The sequence below is a fragment of the Carcharhinus amblyrhynchos genome, chromosome 16 (assembly GCF_965287045.1).
Source record: "Carcharhinus amblyrhynchos chromosome 16, sCarAmb.v2.hapA, whole genome shotgun sequence".
NCBI lineage: Eukaryota > Metazoa > Chordata > Chondrichthyes > Carcharhiniformes > Carcharhinidae > Carcharhinus > Carcharhinus amblyrhynchos.
The window spans coordinates 19,088,706-19,113,415 of record NC_137339.1 but is presented as its reverse complement, the minus strand read 5'-3'; the positions used below and the strand labels follow the sequence as shown (position 1 = coordinate 19,113,415).

The window sequence follows — 24,710 nt, the reverse complement described above, 5'->3', positions numbered from 1 at the left end:
AATTTCATAATTATTTCTGGGACTTCTTTTTGTTCTGTTCATTTTTAACAAATAATCTCCAAAACAGAAAAAGTTAATTTATTAGTCACAATTAAGGTTAACATTAACACTGCAATGAAGTTACTGTGAAATTCCCCTACTCCCCACACTCCAGCAACTGTTCAGATGGTAGGAGGAAACCGGACCACCCAGAGGAAAGCCATGCAGGCACGGGGAGAACGTGCAAACTCCACACAGACAGGCCAGGAATCGAACCCGGGTCCCTGGCACTATGAGGCAGGAGCGCTAACCACTGTGTCACTGTGCTGCCCCAGTAAAATTAAAATTAGAAGTAAAATTTTCTTACTTACAGAGTGTAAGGAAATACACTTCTAAAAGTGCCATTACAGTATTCAGAAAATTATAACGTTAGGATTCAGGATGGCAAATATTTAATGCTCTCATATTGCCTTGCTGTGTAAGCTATTTTTACTGTAAGTGATGAATGCCTGTGCACCAACGAACGCATTAAGTGTTTGTTTGTGAAGTTTACTGATTCGAATTTCTACCCCTATAAATAAACTGCTGCTGAGATTTCAAATAGGAAAAATGGATATTTGTACTAAGTCAAGTATTAAATATGTGACGCATCTAAGCTGCTCGAAATAACTCAACCTGCTTTTCAACTCACTCTGAAAGCTGACTTTTAATTCCTCTTGCTGAAGCTTATGATACTTTGGTGGACGACCAATCCTGGAAAACAAAGGAGAAACAGCAGAACGTCAAAGAAAGATGTATTAAACTGACGAGTGAATTCTCACTCTTCCGTGGCTGTTTCATTATCCCCTACAATACACTTTTTGTCAGCCCCATGTGTGTACGTGCATTTCTGTGTGTCCCTGCGTGATGATGGGGGCAAATAGGCAACATTCTGTTCACCAGCTGAAAGAGAGTATCTGAAATTATGCCACTACAAAGTGAGGCACAAATATTTGAAACATCAAAGAACCAGTGTTTGTCAAAAGAATCACATTACGGAGCACTGTTTTCCCTTGGCACTCAGGACATACAATGTGCAGTTTGCCAGTGTGGACATTTTAAGTTCCAGTAATGTTAAATTTGCCTGTAAGTTAAAACCAACTTTGTAGACTATTTTCAGTCAGATGGTTTGTTCCTGGACAAGAACCTAGATTACTCTTGAGTAAATTGTCAGCCTTTTCTCTCAATCACTTTATTGTTGTGACACACTTTCATGTTTATTATGTTAATCCTGAATTTGGCTGTGTAACTGTGCAAAATAAGTTTACTTTTATTTTTAAATAAACACAGTACTTCATCCGAATGCATCAGTGTTCAAGATGTATGTGTTGGCGATCTGTGAAAGGACGATAAATACTGCGAAACAGAACAAGGATTTAAACAGAGTTCACACATAAAAAATGTCATTCAACAGTTCAAAAGTTCAATGACTGTTAACATCTTTATAAAATCAGAAAATAAAATGTCTGGACTTAAAATCACCTTCGTTAATTATGAATCATACAGAGTTAAATGTATTTTTGATGAATTAACTGCTTTTTGTCAAAGGAATCAGACAATGAGATAAAAATTCTTCCTGTTACAATGACACTGGAAATGTCTGAACATTTCCGATTAGACACTTCGACTAAAACACTAAACATTTCACAAGGAAGACTAAACAGAGAAAACATCATGAATGTATTTCTCCTGCTGTTGCACATCGCAATCAGTGGACTACTTAATCCAAATATTTTAAGAGGAAAACATTTTCTGAGATTTTTTTATTGCTTACCGTTAGAAGGCTACACCAGATGGTCAGTCAAAGACTAGTCACGAAAAAACATAGTAAGATCTGCCTGATAATAGGATGGACAGAGATTTTCCTATCCCGCCTGTGCTGGGTTTTGCGACAGGCAGGAGCAGGCAAAAAGTCAGAAATCCGCCAGCATAAAAACAGGCTTGCAATTCTGTAATAAGTCTTCAGACGCTGAAGTCCCTTACTGAAATCCCTTTAGTTACAAACTCTAACAGCAGCACACAGAGTGCTAGCAGTTAGCAATCTATCTCCGGGGGTGTCAGAGGAACTGACACACCCAGTTAAGTGCAAGGGAAAGACTCCCTGATTGGTCCATCGATTGGATCCTTAATCAGGGAGTTCATACTCCAATAGGCCAACCTCAATGGCCTGACTGAAGTCATTACAGAATCTTCAGATAATGGGTTAATGGTGAGTTGGTCATCCCACTGACTTGTGGTGTGAATGCCATTTGCATTCATTTAACATCTCAGGAATGCTCATTACAACAGCTGCTCGCTGAATCTTGTCACACCTTCCAATCTGTTGTCACGCCAAATGGGAAACAACATCTGCCTTAACTCCATTTGCAAATGAATGGCCTGCACAAGTCTGTTATCAGTTTGCTCATGATTTTGAGGTGAGTGTAACATATATAGCCCACCTGCCAGAGCGCTGCACCACTATTATTGATGGATGCCAGCTTGCTGGGGCTGAAGGATTAGTCTCTTTCTGCTCTCTGCCTATATTGACCATAAAGACATGTGCCACAATTATCCCCTTGCGACCCGCAACTTTTCTGTCGAGTCGCGGTGGGAGATGCGTGTCTGCGGTCTTGAACAGGATTTGCGCATGCGCCAGGAATGGACACGTATCTCCCAGAGCCAGTGAACAGTCGTCAGTCAGACCATGCTAGAAACCAGCAGGAAGACAGGTACATCATTTAAATCTGTTTTAAATATGCATGTTAGTTAATTATCAAGACCTTTCAGGTCCTGATTGAATCTCCCACCTCACCAGGAGTACTTCATTCCAGCGGGGTTCACACTAGCTCACCACAATTCGGGGAATTATTGGGAGAACCCGTCAGAATGATAGAGGGTTCAATCTCCAGGAGGTCGGGCAGCTGGGGGTGGTGCCCTCTTGGCATGGGCACCCTGGCAGTGCCAGCCATGCCCTCTGGCACTGCCCAAGGGCAAAGTGCCCATGTCCAAGGGGGCACCTTGGCACTGCCCATCAGACATCAAGCAGTGCCAAGGGGGCGGGGCCTATTGTAGGCAGGGCCTAAGGGTGATCGGTGGGGGTGAAGGGGTCCTGCTGCCACTCTGCAGATAGGATTGGTCTGGGATGGAAGGAGTGCAGCAATTGGTGGGGGGGGGGGGGGGGGGTGATCTCCCAGGGGTTGGATCCTGCCTGTGGGGGGAAGGGTGGCTCTGACCTGGGGGGGGGGAGGCATCAGCAGGGGGGAGGGGTTCTGCTGGAGTGAGGAGGTTGAGGGGGGGATCATCACTGCTGGGGAAGAAGAGGGATTTAGTGGGGATTTAGAACAGTTTTCCTGCCAATTTTGGGAGAATCGCCCCCATGGTATTCATGGAGGCTTCCACTTCCAGACACTGAGATGGCCTTGTGGGGGTGGGGGGAGGGGTGGGCACAGGGGTCTTCTGCTCCTGGTGGCTGTAAGGACACCATTGTGAGAACTCCACTTGTTCTTGGGACTTACCTGTTGAAGGGGCAGCTCTCCGAAAGTTAATGGCTTGCGCTACCAAATAAACCTGTTGGACTTTAACCTGGTGTTGTGAGACTTCTTACTGTGTGAACTCCACTTGCACAAACAAACATTACAACAGCAGGTGAGATGTGTTGGGGGCGACAAATACAAGGACAGCAATGGGAAAGGAAGGCTGTGTAAGGATTGTGAGGGGGAGGAAGGGGACATAGTGGAAGGCGGGAGCAAAGGGAATGGAGGAGGATGAGGAACATAGGGAGGCAGAGGGTAGGCTGAGGGACGGGAAGCTGCAGCCCAACAAGGGTACAGGAGACACTGATAAACAAGGGGGAGGATGTGGGGGGAATGAAATAAAGCATTTTGACTGGAAAGAGATGCATGCAGACTCTGGAATAGGAAGTGGGGATTGTTGGTGTAACACATGAGAAATGAGTCACACAGAAGATCAGGAAGTGGAGGTGGGTTGATTTGTATGGGAAAACTGTAGTCCTTAGCCCTCAAGGCAATGAAAAGCACTGTGAAAGTCAAAGTCCTTGATCTGGGATTTGCAGTCAGGAGTCACAAAGTACAGATACTCCCATGATGATGTGGAAAGGAGTCACAGATTGCAGGCAGTCCAGGGGCTCTGTGGACCTCATCATCAGAAGTCAGAAATAGGAGACAATCTAGGGGTGTAGTGGGTATGCAGCAGGGGGAATCACTGGCAGTATGAGGTACTTATTCCACCACATCTATGGAGTCCATTATTATTGGCGGAGGCTGGAGAACAGCAGGAGGAAGCTCTACCTTCACATCATGTAGTTTGATATATATATCTGGCACATGGACAGTGAGAGAGTCGAATTCCATTTGGAAATGAAGTGAAAGATCTGGATCTTGCTGTACCACAGTAATGGCTCAAAACGGAAGTAACCACGAATCTGATCAGGATGGGTCGGAGGTAGTGTGGGAGGAGGGAACTGCTGAGTTAACGCACCCCTTCTGGGGTGACCTCTAATTTACTGCTGTTGCAAAAGTAAATGGAAGTCAACTTACCAAGAGAAGGAAGCTACTCAAAGCCAATGCTTCATTATCACTGTTAAAGGGATACTCAGAACTCAGTGGCTTAACACCATTGCTTATTTTGACACAGTTCTTTGGTTATTTTAATTATGCAATTATATTTCATGGCATTTACCGTTATTACCTCCCATGATGTCTTGATTTCTTTCTTCGACCAAATGACAAGAGGTTTCTTTTTCGGGAAGATCCTTCTGCATCTGACATCTCCACCTTCATCCTTGCTTGGTTCCTTTCGGCTAATGGACAGCCCGACAGACGGTGATGGGCAGTGAACTTTCCGGTAACGTGCCCTGAGCCATCGCAACCTGGAGTTGGGCACTTCCTGAGGCAATCAGTGTGCATAAAACAGGTTCAGTCACCACACTGAGTAAATCCATTTCAAAAAGTTCAGCGTCGGGCAACATCAATGGAAATAAAGTTTATGATTCACATGAGTATGCAGCATATAAATGTGATTTACCTCTTTCACTAAGAATGGATTCTGTCCTTCATTGTAACTCACTTCGCAAATGATAAAAAAAATTACAAGACACTTGGGCCAGGATTCTCCAATCTTTGTCACCCTGCCACCACTGTCAGCAAGAACAGAGAATTTGGCGCTCAACCAACACTCCTTTCCCTGCAGTGGAACCGGAGAATCCCAGCCAAGGTGAGGTAGGAGAATTCTGGCTCTGAACTATAAAATAAACAAAGCTGCTCATACCTATGCTTCCAAAACATTAGGAATTTGACAATTGGGTAGGGCAACTTTGCCCGTCATCAAACATGCAGGAACGAACTGGTCTCCTGGCATACAGGACTCCAGCTATTCTGAATTACATCCTGCCAGATATAAGGAGAATAATTACACATTATTCTGTCTATTTGTGTTTGCCACCATGTTCCCCAGAAAGAGAGTAATGATGTCTCCTCTTCTTCCCTCATGTGCATCTGCAGCAAGAGTTTCCTGGGGTTATAGGTTACATCAAAACTGCCACTTTGTCTTGGTATATGGTGGTTTCTGATTTGACATGGTAACGGTGGCACAGTGATTAGAACATAAGAATCAGATGCAGGAATAGGCCATCTGGCCCCTCGAGCCTGTTCCACCATTCAATAAGATCATGGCTGACTTTTTGTGGACTCAGCTCCACTTACCCCCTGCTCACGATAACCCTTAATTCCTTTACTGTTCAAATATTTATCTATCCTTGCCTTAAAAACATTCAATGAGGTAGCCTCAACTGCTTCACTGGGCAGGGAATTCCACAGATTCACAACCCTTTGTGTGAAGAAGTTCCTCCTCAACTCAATCCTAAATCTGCACCCCCTTATTTTGAGACCACGCCCCTTAGTTCTAGTTTCACCCGCCAGTGGAAACAACTTCCATGCTTCTACCTTATCTATTCCCTTCATAATCTTATATGTTTCCATAAGATCTTCCTTCATTCTTCTGAATTCCAATGAGTATAGCCCCAGTCCGCTCAGTTTCTCCTCAAAAGCCAACCCTCTCAACTCCGGAATCAACGTAGTGAATCTCCCCTGCACACCCTTCAGTGCCAGCACATTCCTTCTCAAATAAGGAGCCCAAAAGTGTACACAGTACTCCAGACATGGCTTCACCAGCAGCTTATACAGCTGCAACATAACCTCGCTGTTGTTAAGCTCCATCCCTCTAGCAATGAAGGACAAGAAGTTGATTTGCAGGTGCAGCAAGTAATTAAGAAGGCAAAACAAAGGGTAATCTTCAATGGCTGCCCTTGTGAATGGAAAGCTGTTTCAAGTGGTGTTGCGCAGGGCTTGGTGTTGGGACCCCTGCTGTTTGTTTTATATATTTTAATAATTTGTTCTTGTCCTTTGAGGGGGCGGGGGGAGAGTCACAATTGGGAAATTTGCTGATGACAAAAAAATTGGCTGTGTAGTGGATAGTGTAGAGGATAGCTGTAGACTCCAAAATGATATAGATGGGTTGGCAGAGTGAGCAGGAAATTGGCAGATGGACCCACATTGGTTACTGACATCTGGGTGAGAAATCCATGGAAGCTGTCTTGGCCGCATCTGCCATTTAATGTGTAGTGTAGTGTATTTGGCACAGTTTGCCTGTTAATTCATACTTACGTTAATCCTGAATAGAATAGATATTGTAGATTGTTTTACTTTTCTGACTTTGTATCATGAAGTTTATTTTGGTCGCTTATAATTGGAACCTTGCAGCTTGACACTCTTAGTGGGTAACCTGGATTTTAAAATTGTCGACTTCAAACAAAAAGGTTACTGACCCCAGACTGGATTGCAAAAGTACACATGTTTTTAACAAGGGAATTGAGAGTGAGATTCTCTGGCCTTCCACAGTGTGTTTCCCACTGGCAGGAGGTGGCGCGTTGTTAGCTGGCAGCGGGATTCCCTGGTCCCACTGCTGTCAATGGGAATTCCCACTGATGTCATCCCACACTGACGGGAAACCAGCAGGTGGGGCTGCGCTGCCAGCGGAACTGGAAAATCCCACCAGCATGAACGTCTGGAGAATTCCAGCTTATGACTTGTAACCCCACTAAAATCATTTGCACCGATTGAGATGTACTGTACTGTTAAGTGTTGGGGATGTGATAGGGTGCTGAGAGTCTTTGACAGTCAGGCTGTTCCTAACTTTAACAGGTACTCACCGATGATGGGTGGTGTATTTAGAACCTTTTGTATGACTAACAGCTTTCCAACCTGGAGTTGGACATCCTCTTTGTCCAGGTTCTGCTAAAGAATCTGTTACTTCTGTAAAGGAACAGGAAGCATCACAGTTAAACAAAGCTCCCAATCATCATTTTCCCCAATATGGCTGTTCCTATTCAGTGATACAATGGTGTCTTATTTATGAAGCATGCAAGTTCTTTGCCCGGGCATGAGACACAAAACCAATGTTTCCTCATGTGGAGCAATCTAAAGCAAAGGGCCACTATTTAAAAATAAGGGGTTGCCCATTTAACACAGAACTGAGAAAAAGACAATTCTCTCGGAGGGTCCTGAGACTTTGGAATTTTCTTCCTCAAAAGGCAGTTGAGGCAGAGGGTGGGATCTTCTGGAAATCCCACCCAAGGTCAACGGACCTTTCCGTGGTCTGCCCCTCACCCCACTCTGATTCTCACAGCCGGCGGAATGGTAAGATCCACCCCAGTGTCCTCGACTATCTTTAAGGCAGAAACGGGTAGACTCTTGATAAGCAGGGGGGTGAAAGGTTACCGGCAGGAATGTAAAGTTGAGATTAAAATGAGGTCGGCCATGATCACATCAAATGGCAGGACAGGTTCACAGGACCTACTCCTGTTCTTAATTCGTGCGTTCATATGTATGTTGATATTGGGAAACACCTAAAAAAAATTGCAAAGTAATGGCACGACAAAGAAGCAAACATTGCCTTAGTCTTCGACAAATACAACAACGCTACAGTTCCCCTTATAACTGAGTGCAGATCAAATTGCAGAAATAATCTTAAAATAATGGATCTCACCTGAGCCTGTAATAATTTTTGTACAGAACATCATGCAGAATAAATATCTCAGAGCTATATTTAAATTATACCCTGAAATTATTATGAAGAATTTTAATAATGGGAGCAGTGAGGAAGAAATTCTACTGTACTCACTAATTGGTGATTGGAGATAATGTCCTGTTCTGGCACACCACCCCGCAGGATGTATATCTGGATTATCAGTATCTACCCAATAATTGTAAACATGGCTCGATCCATCAAAATAGATCTGCATAGAAAATAAATTAACAAAAAAAAACTTAAAAGGAAAACTAAATGTTTAGTTTTTTTAATTCTTTCAAAGGATGTGGGTGTTGATGGCAAATCCAGCATTTGTTATCCATCCCTAATTGCTATTAAGAAGGTGGTGGTGTGCTGCCTTCCAGAAGTGCTGCACTCCACATGGTGTAGGTACACCCACAATGCTGGTGGGAGGGGGTCCCAGGATTTGACCCACCCAGCAACAGTGAAGATTCAGCAGTACTGTTCCAAATCAGGATGGTGTGCGATTTGGGATGGAACTTACAGCTGGCGATGCTCACATGCATCTGCTGTCCTTCTCCTTCTAAGTGCTAGAGGTGGTGGGTTTGGAAGATGGTGTCTAAGGAACCTTAGTGAGTTACGACAGTACATGTTGACGATGGTACATGTTGCTGCTTCCATGCAGGGAGTAAACATTGAAGGTGGTTGATGGAGTGCTAAATAAATGCGCTGCTTTGTTCTGAATGGCATCAAGCTTCTTGAGTGTTGTTGGAGTGGCATTTAACAAGGCAAGTGAAGAGTATCCCGTTACACTCCTGACTCATGCCTTGTAGGTGATGGAAAGGCTTTGGGCAGGCAGGAGTTAAGTTACTCACCACAAAATCCCCAGCCTCTGATCTTTTTCTTGGAACCATTGCATTTGTGTGGCTTGTCTAGTTAAGTTTCTGGTTAGTGAGAGGATGTTGATGCTATGGGATTCAGCAATGGCAATGACATTAAATATAAAGAGGAGATGGTTAGATTCTCTCTTGTTGGATGGTCACTGCCTGGTACTTGTGTGACATGAATGTTACTTGCCACTTAACAGCCCGAGTCTGAATGTTGTCCACGTCTTTATGCATGTGAGTATGAACCACTTGAGTCCCAAAGGAGATGGGAGTGGTACTGCACACTGTGCTATTTCCTGCAAACATCTCTACTCGACTTTATGATGTAGGGATGGTCATTGATGAAGTAGCTGAAAATAGTTGGGCGTACAATATTATCTTAAGGAGCTCCTGAAGCAAAGTTCTGGAGTTGAGAAGATTGGCATCTAATAACCACCACCATCTTCCTTTTTGCTGGATATGGCTCCAACGAAAGGGGAATTCTTTCCCTGATTTCCATTTACTTCAATTTGGTTAGCATTCCTAGATGCTACACTTGGTCAAATGCTGCCTTGGTGTAGAGACGGTCACTCTCACTTGCCCTCTGGAATTCAGATCTTTTGTCCATGTATGGACCAAGGTTGTAACTGGGTCTGAAGCCAAGTGGTCCTAACAGATCCCAAAGTGACTGACCCCAAACTGAGGGTGGGATTTTCCAGGCACATTCGCCTCTTTGCATGGGGCGTGTCCCACCTGCTATGGCGGGTGGGACAAGAAAATTCTGCCCTGACTGTGAGTAAGCAGCTTACAGCTGAGTAAGTACCATCTTGTAATTTTCCATTTTTAACCAGAAAAGAAAGTAATATTGATGTGACGAGATATTGACCCACAATATGTCTTGTAAGACAGAGCAATTCAATCATCTACCATTACAAGCCATTAGTTAAAAGTTGTGAATGTTCCTGAGACTACCTTTAACCTGTGGTCGTCAACATCTACAATTGTGGACACACGGATCAGCATTGGATTGCGCCTGTCTACAACTTCCAGCTTCATATTTTTCTGGAAACCATGTGGAGGACGCTGGAAAACAAGTACACAAGATCCAACCATGTGCAAAACTTCAAAAGTATAATACAGAAAAAAGAGAGCTAACATTTTGCTTGTGACGCTCTTTTCTCGAAACAACTTTAGTCAGAATGAAAACATTCCACTCACAACTTTAAAAGCACGAGCTGGAGCTGCGGATGATCCCGTTTCTTCTAAATACCTATCCCAAGAAAATTCCTCTGGGTGAGGGTAACCTAGGGTATCAGAAATCAAAGATTATTCATCTCTGTACCAGGAAGATCTTCACCTCTGAGTCTAATCTGCAAGTGTCCAGTCAAGTTCCTGCCACAGAAGTGATGGCTGGCCAGGTGACATGCGGTCGCTGATAGGATCCAAGCCACCACTGGGTCAGGACAGGGAGGGGTGGGGTGGGGAGGTATGAACTTTCTTTATGGGATTTCTCCTGACTGCAGAAGGAAAATCCAGGAATGTAACAAGGCTTACCTCTCCTCAGCTATGAGATCATAAGATATAGGAGCAGAATTAGGCCACTCGGCCCACGGAGTCTGCTCCACCATTCAATCAAGGTTGATAAGTTTCTCAACCCCATTCTCCTGCTTTTTCCCCCATAACTCTTGATTCCTTCACCAATCAACAACCTATCTAACTCTTACATACACTCAATGACCTGGCCTCCATAGCCTTCTGTGGTAACGAATTCCATAGATTCACCATCCTCTGGTGAAGAAATTCCTCCTCATCTTGGTTCTAAAGGGTCATCCCTTTACTGTGATTTACCTTTACTTCAGATCCTAATCTCATACTAACGGAAACATCTTCCACATGTCCACTCTATCTAGGCCTTCCATTATTCTGTAAGTTTCAGTGGGAGTCCCCCTCATCCTTCTATACTCCATCGGGTACAGACCTAGAGTCCTCAGATGCTCCTTGTACGTCAAGCTTTTCATTCCTGGGATCATTCTCCTGAACCTCCTCTGGACCCTCTCCAAGGCCAGCATATCCTTCCTAAGATAACAATTCAGAAGGCATGCCAGCCAGAGGCAGTGCCAGGATACTGCCCAGGTATGTCCCTCTGCTCCCCCCTGGGGGCTATACTTACCGTGCACCCTCAGTGGATTCCCTTTGCCTGGTACCCGCTTTTGAAAAGCAGCTGTAAACCTCCCAACATGATGGAAATTCCGAATGTCACTGGGAATGATATTATGGAAAAGTCCACTATTACAATTTATTGAAATGAGGTTCCTGACTTTCTTGGACACAATCCTTGCTAGGTCACCAGCAAAGGGGTGGGGGAGGGGGAGGAATAGGAAAAAGAGATCTCGCAGGAGAGGTTTGTGTTTTCTGAGTCTTGCGATAATTTGCACTACATCACTGTTTGCAGTCATGGTGAATGCAGGTGCAAAATTGTGGCACAGAGTGGGGTTTTCCACCCACCCACCGCAGTGTGGTTTGTGGCAGAGGTGGTCCACCATTTGCCAGCTGTCAATGGGTTTTCCCATTGCTCACACCCTCCACCAACCCGCGGCAGGGGTTGCCATCAGCTGTGCTGTTTAGGTTTTCTCCACTTACCTTGTGGAGGCGTCAGTGGTTTACCATGCTGCTGGCACCAACCTACAGGATGGATGTACGGGCTGCTGGCATCACACCTAGTAGAAGAAACTATGCTTTAGAGTAAGGTTACCAATCTCTTGGTTTGATATGCCGAAATAATTGACATTGCTATTTTTCATGGACAACAGGAAATTAAACAATTAAGCTTTAAGTTACAGCATAGACAAGGCTGAGCTGAGGTCAGTAGTTGCTGAGTTTGAAACATTGCCGACAAGATCTAAGTTATACTGGAAGCTGTGAATTGTAAATGTTGATACACTTGCACGCTACTCCACTCCTCTGCTAGTTATCCTTTAAAATAAGGAGTGGGTGGCAAAGATTTAGTATTAGTTTTACAAAGTGTCCAGGGAATCCAGCAGAATATGGCCATTTTTAAATTGGCTTTGGCCCATGCTGAAGTTATATTCTAACCTACGCTTTGTCCAAATCAATGCGAGGTCATCTCCTCGACATAAAAAGTCTAGCTGGCCCAAGGTCCAAAAGTCACAGTTTCTCGCCGGCATAACGGGCGTGAACCAGATTTAAATACATCTGCATTCATTAACATATCATTAACTGCCCCCAACTCCACTCACAGTACCTTCAGCCCTTGCTATAACTTCAAACCGTGCGCACGTCATGTGACATCGGCACGGTTTACAACTGGTTCACACGGATATTGAACCTGTCTTGTGGGTCTTCCCTGGGGCGTAAAGTCCCCCGGGGGTGGGGGGAGGAACATGGCCAGGCAATGCCCCTTAGCACAGGGTGGCACTGCCAGTTTGGCACCATGCCCATGTCAACCTTCCAGTGTCAACCTGTGCCAAGGTGTGGGTCCCAGTGGGAGGCTCATGGGGCTGGGGGCAAGGGGGGCGTGCATGTGGAATTCATTTTGAACCCTTTTGTCTAATTTTTTTTAAAAATCAGTCATGCTGTGATGGTATTTTTCTTCCATTTTTGTTCTTTTTTATTCAGTTCCACAATGCTTTTCATCCTCCATTATAATGCACTTTATCTGGAGTCAGTGACAAAAATGCAAGGCCTACCAGTAATCGTATGTGTCATCCCAGTTATCAAAATGCACCAGGAACCTGTTTTCAACTATATCTGTCACCGTAGCAACGCAGATCAGGGATGGATTCATTCTGTCAACTGCTTCCAGTTTCATTCCAACACGAAACCCCAAAGGGGTAACCATCTGAAATTTTTAAAAAATAAATTAAAACATGGTTTGCTTCAATCTGGTTTAAACAAACTCTTGTAAAAATGTCTCTGATGTTTCCAGATTCACCTTTTAACAATCACTTTCACTAGTTTTAAACTCTTTGCCAGCATAAGAATGAAAATAATGCAAAAATTAGAAGGACCAGAATCCCAAGGCTTTTAAATGGTAATTTTTCACCTGAATTAGCACAGGGCCACTCAGGCCCTCAAGCCAGCTCTGCCATTCAACTCACTGTTGACCTGACTGCAACTTTAATCCCCATTCTTGCCTTCACACAAAATAACCTTTCACCCCCTTGTTAATCAAAAATCCAGTTAGCTCTGACATAAAAATATTCAAAGATTTTGCTCTCACTACCTTTTGAGGAAGAGACCGCACCCACAGACTGCAGTCAGTAAGGATAAGCAACAACACTTCCTCCACAGTCATCCTCAACACCGGTGCCCCACAAGGTTGTGTCCTCACCCCCTCACTATTCTTCTTATATGCCTACGACTATGTGGCCAAATTCCCTTCCAACTCGATTTTCAAGTTTGCTGATACCACTGATCTGATCTCAAACAATGATGAGGCGGGGAGTACAGGAAAGAGATACAGAGGCTGGTGAACATTTGCAACGACAATAATCTCTGCTTCAATATCAACAAAACGAAGGAGACAGTCATCAACTTCAGAAAGCATTGTGGAGGATATGCCCCTGTCTACATTATTAGGGATGAAGTGGAAATGGTCGAAAGCTTCAGGTTTCTAAGTGTCCAGATCGCTAACAACCTGTCCTGGACCCTCCAATCTGACAATATAGTTAAGAAAGCCCATCATCACTTCTACTTTCTTAGGAGGCTAAGGAAATTTGGCGTGTCGGCTATGATTCTCACAAACCTTTACAGAAAAGCATTCTTTCTGGGTTGGATCACAATTTTGTATGGCTCCTGCTCTGTCCAAGACCACATGAAACTACAAAAGGTCATGAACGAAGCCCAGTCCATCATGCAAACCAGCCTCCTATCCATTGATTCTGTCCACACTTCCCAATGCCTTGGAAAAGCAGCCAGCATAATCATGGGTCCACGCACCCCAGAATATTCTCTTCCACCTTCTTCTGTCGGGAAAAAGATACAAAAGTCTAAGGATACGTACCAACCGACTCAGGAACAGCTTCTTCCCTGTTGCCATCAGACTTTTGAATGCACCTACCTCACATTAAGTTAATCTTTCTCTGCACCCTAGCTAAGACTGCAACACTATATTCTGCACTCTCTCCTTTCCTTCTCTATGTACGGTATGTTTTGTCTATGTAGCACACAAGAAACAATACTTTCCACTGTATACTAATACATGTGATGATAATAAATCAAATCAAATTAAATGAGCGACCCCTTATTTTTAAACAGTGACACCTAGTAGTGCTTCTCTCACATGAGGAAACATCCTTTCCACATCCGCTCTGTCAGTGCCTCTCAGGATCATAACAGTTTTGATCAAGTTGTCTCTTAAATCTTCTAAACTCCAGTGGATACAAATTTAACCTCTCCAACCTTAAATGAGCTCTTAGGAATAACATCAGTCAAATATGAATTAAAACACCTCCTTTTTGTTTCTTCTCCAAAAATGTGCTGGTCTCCATTCAATGACTTTTTTTCTCAATTTCCCTCACTGGCCATTTTCATGGTGTCTCAGGATAAAACTGACAAATAAATATCCATTAAGAAGAAGAGTCATCTATTCAACTTTCAGTTCTGCCAATGAATTAGGTCATGGTTAAGAAGTAGAATTTTTGGAAGGCTGAGATGAAGGGTAATGTGTGCATTCAAAGGGACCTGGGTGCCCCATACATGAATCATGGGGAATGTACATGTTGGTACAGAAAGACATTGGGAACACAAATGGTACTTCAACTTTTCTTACAAAGAGATTGGAGAATAAAGTGCAGAGAAGTCTTCGGACAATTCTACAGAATGTTGGTGAGGCCACACCCGGAGTACAATGTGGACCTTTGCACTCATTATCTGGGGAAAAACAGGCTTGTCCTAAAAGGAGTGCAGTGAAGGTTCACTAGCCCGGTTCCAGGGATGAGGGGACTATTCCACGAAAAGAGTTTCTGTGCACTAGGCCTTTATTCCTTGAGATTTGGAAGAAAGAATGGTGATGTAATTGCAATATGTGGATTTTTTAACAGCCTTGGAAGGGTAAATGCAGAAGATATAGTTCCCCTAGCTGGTCACAGACTCAGAATAAGAAGTCAAGCATTAAGGACTGAGATCAGCCGTGATTGTATTAAATTATGGAGCAGGTTCAAGGGGCAGGTATTTTGTGCCCCTATTTCCTATGTTCTTCTATTAATTTGCAGGCTACTAAACTTTTAAGTTTAAAGATGTAACAGAAGAGCATTATTTTCAATATGGTGAGAAAGTCTATGGATGGGATTTTCCATCCGCACTCTCCCCAAGACCAGGAAATCCTGCCCGAGGTCAATGGACCTTTGCTGCTCCGTGTCCTGCCTGCCACGATTCCACGATGGGCGGGATGGAAAAATTCCGTGGTATGCTGTGCAACCAGTCCCTACATGAGGAATTGCTTAAAAGTGATGCTCACTGTATTTTGATTGATGAAGAGTTGTTTTGGTGCAGCTTGGGACTTTGTTATCTTTAGATAATTTGGCCAGTTGAACTCTTCCTCCTTGTATCCTGAAATATTAAAATAATGACATTATGTACCCAAACGAACCAATCCTCTACTAACTAACTCCTTACAGCAAAACAACATCAAACCGACGCCTAAATTCAAATACATTTTCATATTTGTTCAGTAGGATTATTTATCATTTATTTCAGCACTATAAAATATCGATAAAGCATTATGTGTTGCTATGGCGCCATCTGTTGGGATATTTTTGTTGTGGGTGGATGCCCCAAATGCTGCACGCAACAGATAGATAATATTACAGTTTAATCTAATACAGGAAAGTATAAACTATATAGTATGGCACAGCCAACTTGCTTATTTATTAACAGAGTAAATCTGCAATAACGGTATTATTGATTCTGAATGATACTGTAATCTTATGCTATCTGATGAAAATTTTCACAAATTTATTCAAACAAGATAGTTTAAGTTTCAGTTTAAGTTTCATGTTTACTTATTAGTCATGATGTGGAGATGCTGGCGTAGGTACAGTTAGACTTCTCACAACACCAGGTTAAAGTCCAACAGGTTTACTTGGAATCACAAGCTATCAGAGCGCTGCTCATTCATCAGGTGATTCCAAATAAACCAGTTCATAGAATCCCTACTGTGCAGAAGGAGGCCATTCAGCCCATCGAATCTGTACCGACACAACTCCCATAATCCTACTTATTTGCCCTACTAACCACATGACACTAGGGTCAATTTAGCATGGCCAATCAACCTAACCTGCATATCTTTGGACCGTGGGAGGACACCAGAGCACCCAGAGGAAACCCATGCAGACACGGGGAGAATGTGCAAACTCCACATACACTGTGACCCGAGCTGGGAGTCAAACCCGGGTGCCTGGCGCTGTGAGGCAGCAATGCTAACCACTGTGCCACCCTGCCACCCCACGGACTTTAACCTGGTGTTGTGAGCCTTCTTACTAATTTATTAGTGCCACATATAGGCTTACATTAACACTGCAATGAAGATACTGTGAAAATCCCCTAAACGCCATACTCCAGCACCCGTTTGGGTACACTGAGGGAGAATTTAGCATGGCCAATGTACCTAACCAGCACACCTTTCGGACTGTGAGAGGAAACTGGAGCACCCGGAGGAAATTCGTGCACACACGGGGAGAATGAGCAGACTTTGCAAGCTGGGAATCAAACATGGCTCCCTGGTGCTGTGAGGCAGCAGTGCTAACTGCTGTGCCACTGTGCCTCCCCTATCAAGTTGACAAATCATATACTATAAACTTCGGTCTCAACTATATTTTCTTCCCAATCTATAACTGTATTTCAAGATGATTGTCCCAGTAGTTTTGTCCCAGAACATTTTAATTAACCTGCGTGAGGTTATTGGCCCAGCTAGGTAATGATTATCCCCAAGTCAGTTATGCTGATCAGATTAATGCCAGAATATCTCTCACCTTTAGGAAGATATAATCTGTGGCCTGTCTTCTCACACCATCCTGCAGGATGGATGTCAGGGGAGTCAGCATTCACCCAGAAATCATGGCATTCAGAATAACCATCAAAATGGAGTCGCAAACGATAGCCACAAACCTTCAGCAAACAAGATATTGTTAATCTTCTCCAGTTATAGATAGTTTTTTTGCAGTTTAATAATTAAGTTACTTACTTTAAATCCTCTGACAACCTTTAAAAAGTATTTGGATGAGCACTTGAAACATCATAATATTCAGGGATATGGGATAATGGGACTTTAGTGGTGGTTATGGTCAGTGCAGATTCAATGGGCCAAAGGACCTTTTTAGCACTGTACAATACTTTGACTCTATGATTCTTGCCCTTCCAGTTTATTAAATGTTACTTACTAAAACCATGGCTAATGACAGCTATTCAAACTGGGCACTTTCCTCCTTGCAGCCACCAACAACAAGGTAAGCTTGATAGGGGCAGTACGGTGGCGCAGAGGTTAGCACTGCTGCCTCCTAGTGCCAGGGACCCACGCTTGATTCCTGGCTTGGGTCGCTGTCTGCATGGAGGTAAACCAGAAGTGACAGTCTCAGCATCTCATTTTCCTGTGCAAGGCTGTCCAAAACATTGGTAAGGCCACACTTGGAATACTGTGTGCAATTCCAGGCACCCTATTATAAACAGGACATTATTAAACTAAAAAGATTTACTAGGATGCTTTCCTACAAGTGGCTTGATGGATTGAGTTATAAGGAGAGGCAGGATAGACTGGGACTTGTTTTTCTGAAGCGTAGGAGGCTGAGGGATGACCTTATAGACGTCTGTAAAATAATGAGGGGCATAGATCAGATTGATAGTCAATATCTTTTCCCAAATATAGGGGAGTCTAAAACTAGAGGGCATAGGTTTAAGGTGAGAGGGGAGAGATACAAAAGTATCCAGAGGGGCAATTTTTTCACACAGAGGGTGGTGAGTGTCTGAAACAAGCTGCCAGAGGTTGTAGTAGAGGCCGGTACAATTTTGTCTTTTAAAAAGCATTTGGATAGTTACATGAGTATGATGGGTATAGAGGGATATGGGCCAAATGCAGGCAATTGGGATTAACTTAGAGGTTTAAGAAAAAGGGCGGCATGAACAATTTGGGCTGAAGGGCCTGCTTCCATGCTATAAACCTCAATGACTCTATGAATCTCTCACCTTCTTAAAAAAGCCAGAATGTATTAAACGCTGATAACTGAATTTCCAACAGTTATGAAGTAATCAATCAAATTAAAACTTCTGGTAACAAGCACATAATAACATAATTAGTCGACCCAAATCTCTTTCTACTGTGGTTTCACTACCACATGCTGCTTTGTGGCTAGAAGGGTAAGCTAACGATATGGCCCCAGCAGGCTCTATCAATGGTGCCATGAACAGAAAGAGCTGTGTTAGACGAACAAAACAAGAGTGCTCTTCCTCTGAATCCTCTTTCCACCAAAGGAAGAGTAAAGCACCTTCCACCTGACACCACTTGCGATGAGGTAACTGAAACAAGGAACTCAGTGAACTTAGCTAACAGTCCTGTGTACCAAGCTAATAGTAATCTAAACACATCTGTGCCAAGTTTTATTGGTGGTTCAGGAGCATTAGCTATCATAACAGTGTCAGCAGCTGGAGCAATGGAACGGACAGCCACATGAGTGCTATTATATGTATGAGAACAGGAGGTTACACTGAATGTCATGGGAACTGTCGTTTCTCCAATCTCATGGTTACATGGCTTAATTTACTCTGGGCTACAACACAGAAAATAACCAGTCTATTTAATATTTCCACGGAAATCATAGAGGACAGGATACAGACAATGGAAAGATCCGTTGACCTCAGGCAGGATTTTCTGGCCTTGGAGTGAAGGCAGCTGGAAAATCCCACCCATAGAGTTTTACAGAACACAAAGAGGCCCTTCAGCCCATTGTGTCTGTGCTAGCCATCCAGCACCTATCTGTTCTGATTCCATTTTCCAGAACTAGTCCCTCTAAACTACACATCTTAGAATATTAAGGGGCAATTTGGCATGGCCAATCCAACCAACTTACATATCTTTGGAGTGTGGAAGGCAACCAGAGCACTCAGAGGAAACCCACGCAGACAGGGGAAGAACATGCAAACTCTACTCAGACAGTCACTCAAGGCTGGAATTGAACCCTGGACTCTAGCGCTTTATCCCTTGATATCCAGGGATCGCTGGACTTGTTGCTCCCACTCGTTACAGGAACATGTTGCCTTTTTACTCATTTTATTTCCTTTTTGAATGACTCCTAATGTTCTGATGTGGACTTTCCTACAAGTGGCTGCTCCCAGTTCCTTTTGGCCTGTCATGTCTTATTAAAATCGGCCTTCTCCCTATTCCCCCTTTAGAAGAACAATGATCAGATAGCTTTGAGAAGAGCTGCCTTCCAAGTCATTAACCGACAGTGCAGAAGGAGGCCATTTGGCCCACTGAATCTGCTTGACTACAATCCCACCCAGTCCCTATCCCTGCAACCCCACTTATTGCCCTGCCAGTTTCCCTGACACTGAGGGACAATTTAACATGATCAATTAACCTAACCTGCACATTTTTGTAGTGTGGGAGGAATCCACTGCACCTGGAGGAAACATACACAAACATAAGGAGAAACTGCAAACTCCACAAAGACAGTGACCTGAGACCAGATCCCCTATCCCTGGCACTGTAAGGCAGCAGTGCTAACCACTGCTGCCCATATTTATTTCAGGTCTATCTTTGTCCTTTTCATCGCTACCTTAAAACTTACCAAGTTATGGTCACTATCACTGAAATGCTTCCCTAATAATACTTCTACCACTTGTCCAGCTTCATTTCTTAAAATTAGGTCCAGTACCGCCCGCTCTCTTGAAGGAATTTCTACATTCTGGCTCAAAAAATTCTCCTGGATGCACCTTAAGTTTTCCGCCCCATCCTAGGCTTTCACACTTCGACTATCCCAAATGATATTGGGGAAGGTGAAATCCCCTACTATTATTCCCCTATTATTTTTACACCTCCCTGAGATTAGCCTACATATCTGCTGTTTGGGGTCTGTTGTACATTTCCTGCAATGTGATTGTTGCCCCTCCACCCACCTCTCCCCACACACCCCACCCCCCCCCCATCCCTACTCCTTTTTTAAAGTTCTACCAATGTGGCCTCAATTGAGGAACCTGCAAAGATATCATCCCTCCTCACTGCAGTAATTGACTCTTTGATCGATAATGTGATACCACCTTCTCTTTTGCACCCCACCCCTCAAGCTTCTATGCCATGGAATATTTCGCGGCCAGTCCTTCCCCTCCCTCAACCATATCTCTGTGAAAGAATCAACCACGTTATTGTTCTTCTCCTCTTTTAAGTTCTGGTGTCCTACTGTTTTGTTACCACAAACAGTCAGCATGAATTTGAGAGAATTTTCCCCCATTTTCAAAAATCAACGCAGCTGCATATTTCCAATTAATCCAAGTGACTGTGTTTCATTTGATCTCCATTCAGTTTTCTACTGCTGAAGAACCATGCCTTCATCAAAGATCCTGATCAGAACTGACAAACCAAATTTCTAATATCAACATTAAAACTAGAAGCTGATGGATGGTGATTGCTTTTCCGGAGCTGCGAGAATCCCAAGTGTCCATCTGGCTTCAGATTGGCGACGTTAAATTATTTTGTTAGCAAGTTACAGCTTGCCAAGTATTTGAACATGTTTAAGACTGTCTGTTGTGTTGCTGGGAGCAAGCCACAAATCAGCAGCTTCCCAAAAAAAAAATCTATTTGTATTGTTTGCCAAGACTAGAATAATGCAAGGCACGGTGGCACAATGTTAGCACTGCTGCCTCACAGCGCTAGGGACCTTAGTTTGATTCCCAGTTTAGTTTACTGTCTGTGTGAAATTTGCACTCTCTTCCCGTGCCTGTGCGGGTTTCCTCCCACAGTCCAAAAACACGTGTGTCAGGTTGATTGGCCATGCTAAATTGCCACTTAGTGTCAGGGGGACTAGCAGGGTAAATATGTGGGGCTAAGGGGATAGAGGCTGGGTGGGTTTGTGGTCAGTGCACACTTGATGGGTCAAATGGCCTCCTTCTGCACTACAGGGGTTCTATGAAAAGGAGATACATATACAATTTTGAGTTGAGCTGGTCTCAGAGTCTTATAACCTCACACAAAATAACTCAATTGGACTCAGTTGCTTTAAACAATGAATATTTATCATTGAGCGTCAGATGGCAGAATCCAGTTCTTCTGCTGCCGGAGACTGCAACAAGAATTTCACAGTGAATTAATCCTGGTTATTTAGATTGAATTTAATGTTGATGGCAGGGGAGGGGGTGTCACGTGCTGGCTCGAGAATTGGCACAGCTCTGCATCACCACCATTAAGGTAGGTCCACCAGAATTAAGTTCCTATCAGACACTTAATCATCTTCGCCAGAATTTTGGACCACAAGGGCTCAGGGAATTAAGGGATATGGACAGCGGGCAAGAAAATGGAGTTGAAGCTCAAGATCAGCCATTGAATGGCAGGGCATGTTGGACTGGTCATATGGTCTACTCTTGCTCCTATTTCTTGTGCTCCAGCAACAGTGAAGGAATGATGATAAAGTTTCAAGTCAGGATGGTGTGTGGCTTGGAGGGGAATTTGTTGTTGCTGGTGTTTCATGTGTCTACTGCCCTTGTCCTTCTAAGGTGGTAGAGGTTACAGATTTGAAAGGTGCTCTTAAAGAAACCTTGGTAACTTGCTGCATTGTATTTTGTAGATTTTTTTTACTCATTCGTAGGACATGGGATATCATTGGCTTGTCAGTATTTATTGCCCATCCCTAGCTGCCCTTTTTCAGAGGGCTGTTGAGAGTCAACCACATTGTTGTAGCTTGGAGTCACAAGCAGGCCAGACCAGGTAAGGACAGCAGATTTCCTCCCCTGAAGAATATTAGTGAACCAGATGGGTTTTTCCAACATTCGACAATGGTTTCATGGTCATTAGTAGATTCTTAACTCCAGATTTTTTTTTAAATTGAATTCAAATTCCACCATCTGCCATGGTGGGATTCGAACCCAGGTCCCCAGAACACGAACTGAGTTTCTGGATTAATAGTCTAGCAATAATACCACCAGGCCATCATCTCCCCCAGTGTACACTGTTGTAACTGTACCATCAGTGGTGAAGGGAGTGAATGTTTAAGGTAGTGGATGTAGTATCAATCAGGCAGGCTGCTTTGTCCTGAATGGTGTCAAGTTTCTTGAGTGTTATTGGAGCTGCACTCATCCAGGCAAGTGGAGCGTATTAGATCTCAGTCCGGACTTATGTTTGTAAATGACTGACAAACTTTGGGGACTCAAAATTCTTATCCTCTGTATCCTATCTTTTGTCATAGTATTTACAGGGCTGGTCAAATTCAGTTTCTGGTCAATGATGACCCCCAGGATGTTGAAGGAAGTTTATCTACAGCATCATTGAAAGATTGAGATGTAGGAAAAGTTCTAAAGATTAAGAGGTGAACATGTTTAATGTAGGATGAAGGGAAAAATGGTTGGCACGGGAGGCCAAAGTCAAAATATGAATGTTCATATTGATATACAAATTTCATAAATTGGACAATGAAGATATATATGAGAAAGGTTTCAGCATGTGCCTGTATTTACTACAGTCTTCTGCAATTAGGATCTGATCTGAATGATGCAATTGCTTGTATATTCTCATTCACACAGTCTCCACGCCTCCCTGTGTCAATTTTCCAAAGACATTCCTCCACCTACTGTTCCCTACCTGTTCCCAGCAGCTCCCTGTATAAACAATTATTTACATCTGTCACAAACAAATGCAATATTCAAACATTAATGAAGTAAATATTATTACCTATACTCTTGACACATGTTTGTGCCCTAGTTCATACCATTGGATTAATCTACTGTGCTTCTGAAATTAATCTGAATTTAATTTCAACAATTCTCAGTTGGATCCTTGGCAGGAAGCTCACTTATTAAACAAAATCAGCAGGTAATATCTGAAGCTAAAAGCCAATTACCATATTCAAATAGGACACATTTTGGATGGGTACAATGTGAAATGCTTTTTCAAGAACTGACAATTTTTCTGCTTTTCTTCTCATTATTTATATTGTGATCCTGTTGTTTCAATGCATCAGCCATTAACTTTGTTAGTTAATCCAATAGAACAAAGAACAATACAGTACAGGAACAGGTCCTTTGGCCCACCAAGCCTGTGCCAATATGCGGTTCCTATCCCTCCATTTGCCTCCCGTTCATCAAGATATACCTTTTACATTGCTAACGTGTCTGCTTCCACTAGCAGTGCTTTCCAGGCACCCACCACCCTCTGTGTGATAAACTTTCCCTCACATCTCCCCAAAACTTACCACCTCTCACCTTAAACCTGTGCTCTCTTGTAGTCGACCCTTCCACCCTAGGAAAAAACCTCTGACTATCCACCCTACCTATGCCTCTCATAATTTTGGAGACCTCAATCAGGTCGCCCCTCAGTCTCCACCTTTTCAATGAAAGCAATCCGAGTTTATTCAATCTCTCCTCATACCTCAGACCAGGCAACATCCGGGTGAACCTTCTCTGCACAATCTCCAAAGCATTCACGTCCTTCTGGTAGTGTGGCAACCAAAACTGCGCACGATATTCCAAATGCAGCAATTTTTTACAGCTGTAATATAATTTGCCAACTTTTACGCCACACAAGCATCTAAAAAATGAAGTGAAGCTTACTGTACCTCAAACACGGTGAGTACAAAGTACATGGATGGATGCGTAGGATCAATACCTTCTAACTTCATGCCAGCCCTGAAACCATTTTTATTCTGTGGGAAGGACTGATACTGTTCAAAAGAAGAAAATTGCAATCATGTTATAGAATAAGTACAATGCAGTTAATTTAAATATCAACATTCATCTTCATTAATCTATACCCCACATTTTACCTTCAGATATTTATCTATTAGTTTTGATGGCTTAAAAGCTAACACAAGCATGATGCTGTCTTTTCTATTAACTTCTTTTCTTCAAAAGTAATTATACTCAGATGTAAAACAGCATCCACATTCTACAAGGCACAAAAATGTGATGGAATAGGCCACACTTGACCAAATGAGTGCAGCTCCTAAAACACTGAAAAAGCTCAGCACCATCCAAAGCAAGGTGGTCTATTTGATTGGCCCATTGTCCCATTCACATCCTCCACCACCAGCTGCCCGGTGTACAATCTATAAGATGTACGGCAGCAATTCACCCAACCTCCTGTAACAGCACCTTCCAAACCTGCAGCCTGTATCAGAGACGGAAAAGGGGGTGGCTGAGTGGTATTATTGCTACACTATTAATCCAGAAACTCGGCTAATGCTCTGGGGACCCAGGTTCGAATCCCACCATGGCAGACGGCAGAACTTGAATTCAATAAAAAAAATCTAGAATTAAGAATCTACTGATGACCATTAAACGATTGTCAATTGTCGGAAAAAAACCCATCTAGTTCACTAATGTCCTTTAGGGAAGGAAATCTGCCATCCTTACCCGGTCTGGCCTATTTTTGACTCCAGAGACACAGCAATGTGGTTGACTCTCAACAGCCCCTCTGAAATGGCCAAGTGGGACACTCAGTTCAAGGGCAACTACGGATGGGCAACAAATGCTAGCCCAGCCAGTGACTCCCATGTCCCATGAATGAATAAAAAAAATCAACTGCAAGCTCCCCTCCATAATAACTCCAAGAATTAGCTGTAAAGG

General features: G+C 43.3%; 1 protein-coding gene across 3 annotated transcripts in view; it reads right to left on the bottom strand.

Annotated features, from left to right (window-relative positions):
- The window catches only part of l3mbtl1 (L3MBTL histone methyl-lysine binding protein 1), a 50,733-nt gene that overhangs the window by 6,077 nt on the left and 19,946 nt on the right, over positions 1-24,710 (bottom strand). For 2 of the 3 annotated variants that reach the window (XM_080204407.1, XM_080204408.1), the window contains exons 7-17: positions 23,702-23,806; positions 16,922-17,057; positions 15,409-15,500; positions 12,638-12,789; positions 11,571-11,647; positions 10,149-10,234; positions 9,903-10,013; positions 8,197-8,311; positions 7,226-7,328; positions 4,708-4,905; positions 671-732 (exon numbers count right to left, since the gene is read on the bottom strand). In XM_080204407.1, coding sequence (XP_080060533.1) covers positions 671-732; positions 4,708-4,905; positions 7,226-7,328; positions 8,197-8,311; positions 9,903-10,013; positions 10,149-10,234; positions 11,571-11,647; positions 12,638-12,789; positions 15,409-15,500; positions 16,922-17,057; positions 23,702-23,806 — 1,237 coding nt within the window. Of the gene's footprint in view, positions 1-670; positions 733-4,698; positions 4,906-7,225; positions 7,329-8,196; positions 8,312-9,902; positions 10,014-10,148; positions 10,235-11,570; positions 11,648-12,637; positions 12,790-15,408; positions 15,501-16,921; positions 17,058-23,701; positions 23,807-24,710 lie in introns of all 3 variants that reach the window. The other variant, XR_013888752.1, reaches the window with a different exon arrangement.